A 12,617-nucleotide genomic window follows, 5' to 3' on the forward strand; every position below is an offset into this window, starting at 1 on the left:
CCCATCTCTACTAAAAGTATAAAAATTAGCTAGGCGTGGTGGCAGGCGCCTGTAATCCCAGCTACTCAGGAGGCTGAGGCAGAGAATTGCTTAAACCCAGGAGGGGGAAGCTGCAGTGAGCTGTGATCACACCGCTGCACTCCAGCCTGGGCTACAGAGCAAGACTCTGTCTCAAATAATAATAATAATAATAATAAAAGTATGGCAGTTATTAAAAATACCTCTTCACAAGCAAGTAAAATCCTACAGTATTTAGTCTTCAAGGAGGTTCATAGAAAGGATGGAATGGGCCTTGTAAGCACTCTTGAAGACAGGTTTCTGGTAACTTACGATCATATCCTTTGGACTGACTAAGAACTACCAGAACCCTATTGAAGAGACTGAGTGATATATAAAACTGCTAACTCAAGCAGCACAAGAATTAAATAGATACCAAGAAAATACTTTGCCAGATTTTCATGCTAACTCAGTCAATACTGAAACTGTTTAAGTATATAATTTGAATGAACTTCATGGTCCAGGTCAAATTACCTATGATAATCCATGTAATAAACAGTGCTGTGCACCTCCATTGGAGAAAGAAAATTGATATGTAAGAGGATATAATTCCAGTGTTAACCATGGACTCATGGAGAGATTAGATGGCTGCCTAGTCCTTCTTGAGTCCTTAAAACTTCCATTACTAGAAGTTGTACATTCCATGATTCATCAAGAAAGAGATAAAATGCATATATTAGCCAGGCATGGTGGCTCAGGCCTGTAATCCTAGCACTTTGAGAAGCTGAGGCAGGTGGATCACTTGAGGTCAGGAGTTCTACACCACCTGGGAAAACATGGTGAAACCCTGTCTCTACTTACAAAAATACATAAAATTAGCTGGCCATGGTGGTGCATGCCTGTAGTCCCAGCTACTGGGAGGCTGAGACACAAGAATCTCTTGAACCTAGGAGGCAGAGGTTGCGGTGAGCCAAGATCACACTACTGCACTCCAGCCTGGGTGACAGAGCGAGACTACATCTCAAAAGAAACAAACAAACAAAATATCATATATACACACGAATTGGTGTTGGTGACTGTTCTGAATTGCTAAAATAGTTTACGACCAATGTATAGTTTGTCAAACCCATAATCTTGAGAAGACAATCAAAACTTCAGGTACATTTCTGCTACACCTGAACATTTTATGGAAGGATTTCATTCCATTGTGATTTTCAGTGCATATTTTCTGGTTGTATAGAAGCTTTCTCATGCAAGTGGGCTGATGCTATAACAGTAGCTAAAAGTTATTAGGAAATATGTTTCTCTCATGGGATATGCTGAAGAAATCTCCAGTGATAGAGGTACTTGCCTCACTGGACTCTCTGGAAAACGGTTAAATAAGTATTACAGACAACAAGAGCATTAGGCAAAACTAACTGAACAATCTGGATTGCCTTGGTCAAAGATGTTTCAGATTGATGACAATCAGATTCACTTCCAGTGGAAAACAAAAGTTGACCTCTTATGAAATAGTCACTGGAAGGCTTATGCTCCTAATAATAGAACCTCCTGTATCTTCTGCTCCTAAACTTTAACATGACTAAATGTTGCAAAGTTTTAATGCATTATGCCAAAGTGTATTTTCATCAGGTAAAGAAGCTTTTCACGGACCAATGACTGAGGACAATCAAACCCTTCATGATCTACAACTCGGAGACTGGATCTTTTGGAAACACATCAGAGAGAGACTCCCGTTGTCACCCACACTGCAGCAAAACTTCAGGACCCTAAAGCTTGGGTTTGCAATCTCGCAGCTTAGAAAGGCCCACCCAGACTTTTGGAGTCATACACCCGCCAGAGGGAGAACTTAAGGTAAAGCTAATGACGAAAGTTTCTCCTGAGAAGCATATGGCCTCCTAGATGTGGATCAAGATCATGGATCAAGACTTCTTTGCTATCATGAAGCTCTTGGCTCTCAATTTTTTCCAGGTTTATGCCTGCATGAACAACTAAACTGAAAAAGGGGTCTCCTGTGTGTACTCATAGGATATACTTTTATTTGTGAAGGATAGAAAAAAAAAAACTCACATTGGCCGGGTGCAGTGGCTCACGCCTGTAATCCCAGCACTTTGGGAGGCCGAGGCGGGCAGATCACGAAGTCAGGAGATCAAGACCATCCTGGCCAACATGGTGAAACCCTGTCTCTACTAAAATACAAAAAATCAGCTGCGTGTGGTGGTACACGCCTGTAGTCCCAGCTACTTGAGAGGCTGAGGCAGGGGAATCGCTTGAACCTGGGAGGTGGAGGTTGCAGTGAGCCGAGATCAAGCCACTGCACTCCAGCCTGGGTGACAGAGTGAGACTCCATCTCAAAAAAAACAAAACAAAACAAAAAACCCAGAACATTGTCAATACAGGTTAAAGAGAATATTGCCAGGAGGCCTTCAGTCTTCTGTATGGGCTTTATTTGCTTCTTTTTCTATGTTGTTTTTTTCTTTTTGGAGACAGGGTCTGGTTCTGTGGCCCAGACTGGGATGCAGTGGCATGATCTCGGCTCTGCCTCCTGGGCTCAAGCAGTGCCCCAACTTCAGCCTCCTGAATAGCTGAGACCACAGGCGTGCACCACTGTGCTTGGATAATTTTTGTATTTTCTGCAGAGACAGGGTTTCACCAGGTTGCCTAGGCTGGTCTTGAACTCCTGAGTCAAGCAATCTGCCCACCTCAGCCTCCCAAAGTGCTGGGATTACAGGTGTGAGCTACAGTGCCTGGCTTATGGTTTGGAGTTAATGAGGCAATGTTTAGAAATTTATCCCTCTAAATATTCTAGTCTATTAGAAATTTATAGGCTCTACAGCAGATTCTACTGGAAAGACTATGATTACACAAAAGACTTTCAGTTCTCTTGCTAAAGTTGTGCTGGATAATAGAATTGCTCTAGATTACTTATAGGCTAAACAGAAGTATCTGTGCAGTGGCTGATACTTCTTATTGAACATGGAGGAATACATTGGGTATCACAGAGATTCAGTTGCAGGGGATTAACAAACAGGCTGCTTGGTTGAAATGAGTAGACTCTTATTCTAGCATGTTCTTTGATCTATTTGATTTTTGGTAGCTTGGTTCATGGGGACCTTGGCTAAGGAGCATACTCCAAACTTTTGGGGTTAACCTCCTGATAGTTATAATAGTAGTCTCCCTGGCATACCGTATCTCTCAAAAGTTTTAAGTGTTTGCATATAGCCATCTATAGAATGTCAAATCGTCAACCAGTGCAGTGGCTCATGCCTGTAATCCCAGTACTTTGGAAGGCCGAGGCAGGTGGATTACCTGAGGTCAGAAGTTCAAGACAAGCCTGACCAACAAGGTAAAACCCTGTCTCTACTAAAAATACAAAAATTAGCCAGGTGTGGTGGCAGGTGCCTGTAATCCCAGCCACTTGGAAGGCTGAAACAGGAGAATGGCTTGAACCTGGGAGGTGGAGGTGGTAGTAAGCCACTCCACTCCAGCCTGGGCCACAAAGGAAGACTCCATCAAAAAATAATAATAAGTCAAGTGGGATGGTCTCTCTTGAATTGGAACAAAAACTCAAAGAAATACATGACCATGAGGACACCATACTTATGAATGACGTATCGAGACCAGAAACCCAAAATCTTAACAGAATGGTGCTAAGATCCTAAGTTTTGGTCACACTCTTAGCTAAGTGAGAACCTAACCAAAAGAAAGAAATTTTTTTAATTGTTACAAAACCCAAAATAATTTTAATCTCAATTTGCAACATAATCCACATTTTATATGTCTAGAAACAAAAAAAGTTTTAGCATACAAACGCCTCAGAAAGAATTCAATTTGGTTCAGTGATTTTATAGTCAGAGTATCTAGGACAAAGACATATTTATAATTTTTTGTCCAGGTTTTTAAATAAAAATCAGTAATGTTAAATGGAATACTATCATTTTATAGAGAAATAGTGTGAAATTACATTGAGAAGTGAGAATAGTCATTAAACATTAAGATTTTATTACACCCCAGACAGTATATATTTCTTTACGCTTAAGGAATAGATATTAAACAACCTTGGAGTGAAAAATAGAAGGCAACTTGCTTCAAGTTTGTACCAAGTCAATCAAGCAGAAACCTGAAAAACCTTGTTTTAAGATGAGGGGCATTTATATTTCGAAGACATTTTCTTCCAATGAAAAAATAAAATCAATGTTCCATTATCTTTGCACTTATATAAATGTTTATAAAAAGCATTTAAGACATTGTTTCTCACAGGTGGCTGAATATTGGAATCACCTAGATTAAAAAAAATACTAATCCCTATATAACCCTACAATTCAGATTTAATTGGTATAAGTTAGAAAAGGAGGAATTTTTTTTTTTTTTGAGACAGAGTCTCACTCTTGTTGCCCAGGCTGGAGTGCAATGGTGCGATCTTGGCTCACCACAACCTCCACCTCCCGAGTTCAAGCAATTCTCCTGCCTCAGTCTCCTGAGTAGCTGGGATTACAGGCATGCACCACCATGCCTGGCCAATTTTTGTATTTTTAGTAGAGACAGGGTTTCTCCATGTTGGTCAGGTTGGTCTCAAACTCTTGACCTCAGGTGATCTGCCCGCCTTGGTCTCCCAAAGTGCTGGGATTACAGGTGTGAGCCACCACATCTGGCCAGAAAGGGAGGAATTTTTAAAGGGAATTATGGGAGGTCATTGTTTTGGGCTAAGCTCATGCACGAGGCCCCAACAGATCACACCAAACTAAAATGGAGCCACTCATGTTAAATGTGAGATAATTAAATTGAAACATTAAAGAAACAGATTCTATTTTGTTTTTCTCTTGAAAACATGAAATTTCAGCACAAGGAGGTCCCCTCTACTCTTACCCTTAGAAAAAAGTAACCTTAAGTCCTTGTTCCCATTTTACAAAATCCATTGTTCTGCTATTTCCCAGTGGGATTTGAGACCAATAAGTAAATTTATGACGGTGACAGAGTGAAATCAATGCCAATCCACAAAAAACCCCAAAATTTGAGAGGTCAATTGAAGGGGATAACTGTTAAATTAAGTTTTGTCTAAAGCTACCTCCTTTCATCTTTTAAGTTCAGCCCAAAGGCTTCTCTGAACATAGTACACTGTAACCCAGGCCAGGCGCAGTGGCTCATACCTGTAATCCCAGCACTTTGGGAGGCCAAGGCAGGTGGATCACCTGAGGTCAGGAGTTTGAAACCAGCCTGGCCAACACAGTGAAACCCTGTCTCGACTAAAAATACAAAAATTAGCCAGGCATAGTGGTGCATGCTTGTAGCTCCAACTATTCCAGAGGCTAAGGCAGGAGAACTGCTTGAACCTAAGAGGCGGAGGCTGTAGTGAGCCAAGATCACGACACTGTACTCAGCCTGGGCTACAGAGTGAGACTCTGTCTCAAAACAAAAACAAACAAAACAAAAAACTGTAACCTAACTGGATGTGTAAATACGATATAAGCTACTTGAGTACCAATAGTTAAGTTTCAGCCAATCAATTACAGCTAACCATTCAAAACATCTTCAAATAAGGCAAATGCCAAGCTGTAACCAATCCATCTGTTTGTGTGCTTCATTCCCATATTCTGTATGCCACTTTCCTTTTTCTGTCCATAAATCTTCTTTAGCCATGCATCTGCTGGAAGTCTCTCTGAACCTATTCTTGTTCCAGGGGCTGCCTGATTTGCAAATCATTCTTTGCTCAATTATAAACTCTGTTAAATTTAATTTGTCTTAAGTTTTTAACAGAAGATATTATTAGCTCTATTTTACAAAGGTGAACATTGAAGAATAATGAGATTTAATAAATTATCCATGGTAATAAATCCAGGTAGTGGCAAATCTGAAAATTAAACCTAAACTGTCATCAAAAGACTGATGCTGTTACTATCCCACAAAAAGTAGTTGTGATATTGTGAAATATACATTTGTTCTTCATTCCCATTTTCTAGCAGACAACTCCTAAAATCCTTAGAAACTCCAAAGTGTGGTCTTTTTGTATGCTAATGATTGCCTAATAGCTGGTAGCCTGTAGGTGGCTTCAGGATGGGGTCTGGTCACTGGAAAGTCAAGGCAGGATTACAGGGGTGGGCTTCCACCCCCATACCCCAACCTTCAAGGAGGTGAAAGGGGCCAAAGGTTAAGTTGATAACTAATGGCCAACAGTTTAATGAGTTAGGCCTATGTAATGAAGCGTCCATAAAAACCCAAAAGGATGGAGTTTGGAGAGCTTCTGGCCAGCTGAACACAGAGGTTTCCTGGAGGGTGGGTGTAGCCAGGAATGGCATGGAAGCTCCATACTCCCTTCCCATACCTCACCCTATGCATATCTTTATCTACATCCTTTGTAATATCTTTCATAATAAAAAAGTAAACACAAGTGTTTTCCTGAGTTTTGCGAGTTGCTCTATCAGATGAATCTACCCCAAAGAGGAGGTCACAGGAACCCCTGACCAGAGGCCTGGACTTGTTACTGGCATCTGAAGCAGAGTGCAGCCTTAAGAGACTGAGCCCTCAATCTGTGGAATCTGACGCTATCTCCAGGTGGATAGTGTAATAACTGAATTGGAGCCCACCCAGCTGGTATCCACTGCAGAGCTGATTGTTTGCTTGGTGTGTAGGGAAACCCTCCCCACATTTAGTCACAAGAGTCTTCTGTGTTGATTGCTATGGTGTGAGATCCAAGAAAAAATGTGGTTTCAGCTTGTGTTTTTTCCATTCACAGTGGTCTGTAGGGACATCTAGTAGAATGAATCAAGGAATTTACTATGATTAACAAATTTTTCATCAAACTATTGAGAAGAAACTTTTCTTTCTTTTATTTAGTTATTTTTGAGATGGAGTCTCACTGTGTTGCCAGGCTGGAGTGCAGTGGTCCCATCTCGGCTCACTGGAACCTCTGCCTCCCGGGTTCAAGTGATTCTCCTGCCTCAGCCTAGTGAGTAGCTGGGACTAAAGGCATGTGCCACCATGCCCAGGTAATTTTTGTATTTTTAGAAGAGATGAAGTTTCACCATGTTGGCCAGGATGGTCTCGATCTCCTGATCTTGTGATCACCCTGCCTCAGCCTCCCAAAGTGCTGGGATTACAGGTGTGAGCAACTGCACACAGCTCAGAAGAAACATTTTTGTTTTCTTTTCTTTTTTTTCTTCAATCCTGCTCCTTCTGTATTTAAAAATTTTTTTTTATTTTTTTTTTTGAGAAGAAACATTTTTAAAAGTTCAGTGATTAGGCCGGGAGTGGTGGCTCAATCCTGTAATCCCAGCACTTTGGGAGGCCAAGGCAGGGGGTCACCTGAGGCCAGGAGTTTGAGACCAGCCTGGCCAACATGGTGAAACCCTGTCTCTACTAAAAATACAAAATTAGCTGGGCGTGGTGACACATGCCTGCAATCCTAGCTACTTGGAGGCTGAGGCAGGAGAATCACTTGAACCCGGGAGGTGGAGGTTATAGTGAGCTGGGATCACGCCACTGCACTCCAGCCAGTGAGACTCTCATCTCAAAAAAAAAGAAAAAAAAAAAGTTCAGTGATTAAATATACTCCATATTCAGGCAACATTTGTTGGAACATTAGATGAGTAAGTTAAAGTCTAAACACAAAAAAGTCCCAGAGCCAAGGTAATGACATGCCTTACTTCAATATTTCTTCTCTGCACTGCCTCTGTGTGGCAAAACAAGCGATAGCCCACATTTTGATTTCAACTCCTGTGTGGAACTGTTTCCCTCGCATGTCCCATACTCCATGGCTCGGTGTTGCAACTGTCCGATTCTACAGGAGGAGAAAAAAATAACACGGTGAAAAAGAACAAAAATTTTCAATAAATGGAAAGTAAAAATTTCAAATCATTGAACTGAAATATTTCTGATATGCCTTTTTCTCCATACTTACAAACTATGTGTATGATTAAAACATTAACAACAGGCTTTACCCGTCCTCCATACTGGAGCATAGGTGCTGGAAGTACACGTCCAGTTACATGAGCCATTTCATCCCGAACTTTAAATTGAAACTCCTGGACAAATGGATCCGTTTCATAATTTGCACTTCTTACCTATAACAATAGAAAAAGTTTGTAGTTACTATCAAAATTCCCCCAAATCCTCTATTTTAATGCATTAGAACCCTCTTTTTTTCTTCACTGTATTAACAATATGTTTTCCAACAGGTCTGATCAACAGTGCTCTAACTACAGAACAGAGAATCTTAACCTGGGGACCATGGGTCATGAACAGACTATAGAAATTCCTGGTAATTTATACAAAATATATATGTGTGCATTAGGTTGAATAATACATTTTGGCCTGGCATAGTAGTTCAGGCCTGTGATCTCAGCACTTTGGGAGGCCAAGTTGGAGGACTGCTTGAGCCCAGGAGCTTGAAACCAGTCTGGGCAACATAGTGAGACCCTGTCTTTACAAAAAATTAAAAAATTAGACTGGACGTGGTGGCTTATACGTCTGTAATTCCAGCACTTTAAGAGGCTGAGGCAGGAGAATCTCTTGAGCTCAGGAGCTCAAGACGAACCTGGGCAAAAAAGTAAGATCTCATTTCCACAAAAAATAAAAAAAAATAGCCAGGTGTGGTACCAGGTGCCTGTGGTCCCAGCTGTTTGGGAGCCTGAGGTGAGGGAACTGCTTGAGCCTGGAAGCTCAAGGCTGCAGTGGGCTGTGATTGCACCACTGTACTCCAGCATGGGGGTCAGAGCAAGACCCAGTCTCAAAAGAAAAAAAAAAATCCATGAAAATGATAATTCATCTTTTTTTATTTTTCATTTCTATTTTCTTTTTTTTTTTTCCCATGCACTTAGGGCATATCTTTTTTTATTTTTTAAAGAGATGGAGTCTTGCTATGTTATTTAGGCTGGCTTTGAACTCCTGGGCTCAAGCCATCTTCCTCTCTCAGCCTCCTGGGTAGCTGAGAATAAAGGCATGCACCACTATGTACTATCCAGCTGAAAATGGTAATTTTGTATGATTGAACCTAATATGCTTTCAGATGGACAAATATCTCAACTAAAAAGAGGTTAAGAACGTCTGATTATAGAGGATCTAAATACATTCTATTAAAATTTATTTTTGTGTAGAGTTTGACAGGAAATATTAAAAATCCTAAGGTTTTTTCCTTAATTATTTGATTTATAATTTATATAAAATTTACTTGACTGTTTTCAGATAAATAGTGCCATATTATAAAATTTATTTAATGGAATACACTTGAGACAGATAAGAAAGCCAGTATGAGTTACAGGTTATAATTTTTATATATTTCCATTCATATAATCAAAGATAAATAACTTAATGTACAGTAATTCAGTGTTGGATCTCACCGAAATTTATGCTTAAAGCATGCTATACAGAATCTCCCCATAAAAAGCAGGAAAATTAATTTTCTTTTCTTTTTCTTTGAGACAGGGTCTCACGCTATTGCCCAGTGGCGCAATCACAGCTCTCTGCAACTTCAATCTTCTTAGGCCCAAGTGATCCTCCCACCTCTGCCTCCTGAGTAGCTGGGACTATAGATTCATGCCACATACCCAGCTAATTAAAATATTTTTGGAGAGATGGGGGTCTATGTTGCCCAAGCTGGTCTCGAACTCCTGGGCTCAACTGATCCTCCTGCCTCAGCCTCCCAAAGCGACAGGTGTAAGCTTCATTTTCTAAATTAGGCACCAATGCACCTTTTTTTTTTAAAAAATGAAGTTTCACTCTTGTTGCCCAGGCTGGAGTACAGGTGCACAATCTCAGCTCACTGCAACCTCCGCCTCCTGGGTTCAAGCAATTCTCCTGCCTCAGCCTCCTGAGTAGCTAGCAGCTGGGATTACAGGTGCCTGCCACCAGGCTCGGCTAATTTTTGTATTTTTGGTAGAGATGGGGTTTCACCATGTTGGCCAGGCCGGTCTTGAACTCCTGACCTCAGGTGATCTGCCCCTCTCGGCTCCCAAAGTGCTGGGATTACAGGTGTGAGCAACCCCACCCGGCCCATCCAATGCATCTTTTTCAAGCTTATTTGCCATTCATTTCTGCATTTCAGTGTATCCTGTGATAAGCTTATAACGAATAGCGACGACTAGTATTTACTATGACTTGGTGCATGATGTCGTTGGTGCTAATATGCTTAATGATAAATTTTCACAAGTATTTTATAGCTACGAAAGCAGTTCTTTTATAATCTGTATTTTACAGAGGCTACAACAAAAGCTTAGTAAAGTTAAATGATTGCCAAAAATCACACAGCTAAGTGATGTAGATGGAATCTGAAACCATGTATATTCTGATTCTAGAGTGTCTACTCTTAATTACTACATTATCTTTCCAGATGCTATAAATATAATAATATGATAACAGTAACAGTAAGAAAGTGGAGAAGCTAGACTTCGAACCCATGGTTGTTACACTCCAATTCTGTTTTATTTTTTTAAACTTCTATATGATACTTTCTGACCAGTTAAGCTGTAATAAATGAGAACAGTTAGTTATTGAGACTTTTATAGAGAAAGTAAGAGGTCATCGTTTCTGGAAGATTTTGGGAAAGTTTTTAAAATCTTACAGTAGAATAAGAGAAAAATCCAGGATGAGAACCAGCCTATATTTTTCTAGTTAAATATGATGTAATAACTTTCATTGACTCTTTACAGAAGAGTCAATAAGGAAAAAAAAGGTATTTTTTCTGTAGTTGGCTTACCAAATAAAAGAGCCAGTTTTTAGCCAAAGATTAAATTACTAAGGTTAAAAAATAAATAAAAATAAATTGGTTGGGCATGGTGGCTCACGCCTGTAATCCCAGCACTTTGGGAGGCTGAGGTGGGTGGATCACGAGGTCAGGAGTGGAAGACCAGCCTGGCCAACATGATGAAACCCCATCTCTACTAAAAATACAAAAATTAGCTGGGCATTGTGGTGGGTACCTGTAATCCCAGCTACTTGGGAGGCTGAGGCAGAGAGCTGCTTGAACACAGGAGGCAGACATTGCAATGAACCAAGATCATGCCACTGCACTCCAGCCTGGGTGACAGAGTGAGACTTCATCTCAAAAAAAAAAAAAAAATAAATAAATAAATAAATAAATAAAAATTAATTAAAAGAGCCAGTTTTGCACCCCCATTTTCAATAATCTTTAAAATTTCTTTTTGGAAGTGTTATTATGTTGTTTTGGGAAATATTAATATTCCAGGTTTTTTTTCTCCTCGCTTGGGCAGTTAAAATGGTATTCAACAACAGAGCCAGATAAGATTCAGATACCTTTTTATCTTGAGTTTTGCCTAATTGTATGAGTTTTATAAAGTGGTATTGGTAACTCCTTCCTTCCCCTCATTTAGAACAATGAGACAGCATACAGACCTTACATGGTTAAAGCTGTCTTCTGTTTTCTTTCTTTTCTTATCTTTTTTTTTTTTTTTTGAGACAGAGTCTCACTTTGTTGTCCAGGCTGGAGTGCAGTGATGCAATCTCAGCTCACTGCAGCCTTTGCCTCCCAGGTTCAAGCGATTCTTGTGTCTTAGCCACATGACTTGCTGGGATTACAGATGCATGCCACCATGCCCTGCTAATTTTTGTATTTTTTAGTAGAGATGGCATTTCGCCATGTTTCCCAGGCTGGTTCCAAACTCCTGGCCTCAGGTGAACCACCCACTTTGGCCTCCCAAACTGCTGGGATTACAGAGCTGAGCCACTGAACCCAGTCAATCTTCCACTTCTTTATTCAGACTGTACAGCTGCCACTCTGATACTGGGGACCAAGCAATCTTGGACTGAGTATTAAGAATTTTAGAATTGCTAGTCATAATTCCTTGACTTTTCCTCCTATCTCCCACCTCTTTCAGGTGGAGGTTCCAGTTTACTAAATTAAAACATTTCTTCTGAGAGGATCCCCTGGATCTACTTAAAAAGCTCAGGATTGGCCGGACGCAGTGGCTCACACTGGTAAGCCCATCACTTTGGGAGGCCATGGCAGGTGGATCACCTGAGGTCAGGAGTTTGAGACCAGCCCAACAAACATGGAGAAACCCGCCGCTGCTAAAAATACAAAAATTAGCTGGGCATGGTGGCACATGTCTGTAATCCCAGCTACTAGGGAGGCTGAGGCAGGAGAATCGCTTGAACCCAGGAGGCGGAGGTTGCAGTGAGCCGAGATTATGCCATTGCACTCCAGGCTGGGCAACAACAGTGAAACTCTGTCTCAAAACACAAAACAAAACAAAAAAAACACCCCCCCTAAAAACAAACAAAACAAACCCCTCAGGGTTAAATGAGAAGCACCTGACCCTTCTTATATAGCCCACCAAGGCTTGTATCCAGAACAACATTAGATTACTTCCATGATCCCTTTCAATTCTGAGAGTCCATGAAATGGTAATAAGGTATGGGCTGATAAGGACCTGGTTCTCTAGTATTATAGTTCATCCTAATATGTTTTAAATTCCCATTTCTAAGGTTAAATACTAACCAATCTGCTAATTTCCTCTTGTCTATCTGGTGCAGATCTTGCTGTTGCCTTGATCATAGTGGAAGTCTGATTGTCTGTGAGCTTCTTGATACATCGTTGCCCTGCCACAATATTGCAGACCTACAAATGGAAAAAAGTTTTGTACTAGATGTGTGTATCTTTTTTTTTTTTT

General features: G+C 40.6%; 1 protein-coding gene across 5 annotated transcripts in view; it reads right to left on the reverse strand.

Moving 5' to 3' along the window:
* The window catches only part of LOC108284369 (protein argonaute-3), a 123,395-nt gene that overhangs the window by 29,873 nt on the left and 80,905 nt on the right, over positions 1-12,617 (reverse strand). For all 5 annotated transcript variants that reach the window (XM_017501083.2, XM_017501081.2, XM_037728706.1 and 2 more), the window contains 3 exons: positions 12,446-12,565; positions 7,932-8,054; positions 7,638-7,771 (listed from right to left, as the gene is read on the reverse strand). In XM_017501083.2, the coding sequence (XP_017356572.1) occupies positions 7,638-7,771; positions 7,932-8,054; positions 12,446-12,565 (377 nt within the window). The remainder of the gene's footprint in view (positions 1-7,637; positions 7,772-7,931; positions 8,055-12,445; positions 12,566-12,617) is intronic.

This window comes from Cebus imitator, unplaced genomic scaffold, assembly GCF_001604975.1.
Source record: "Cebus imitator isolate Cc_AM_T3 unplaced genomic scaffold, Cebus_imitator-1.0 Scaffold277, whole genome shotgun sequence".
NCBI lineage: Eukaryota > Metazoa > Chordata > Mammalia > Primates > Cebidae > Cebus > Cebus imitator.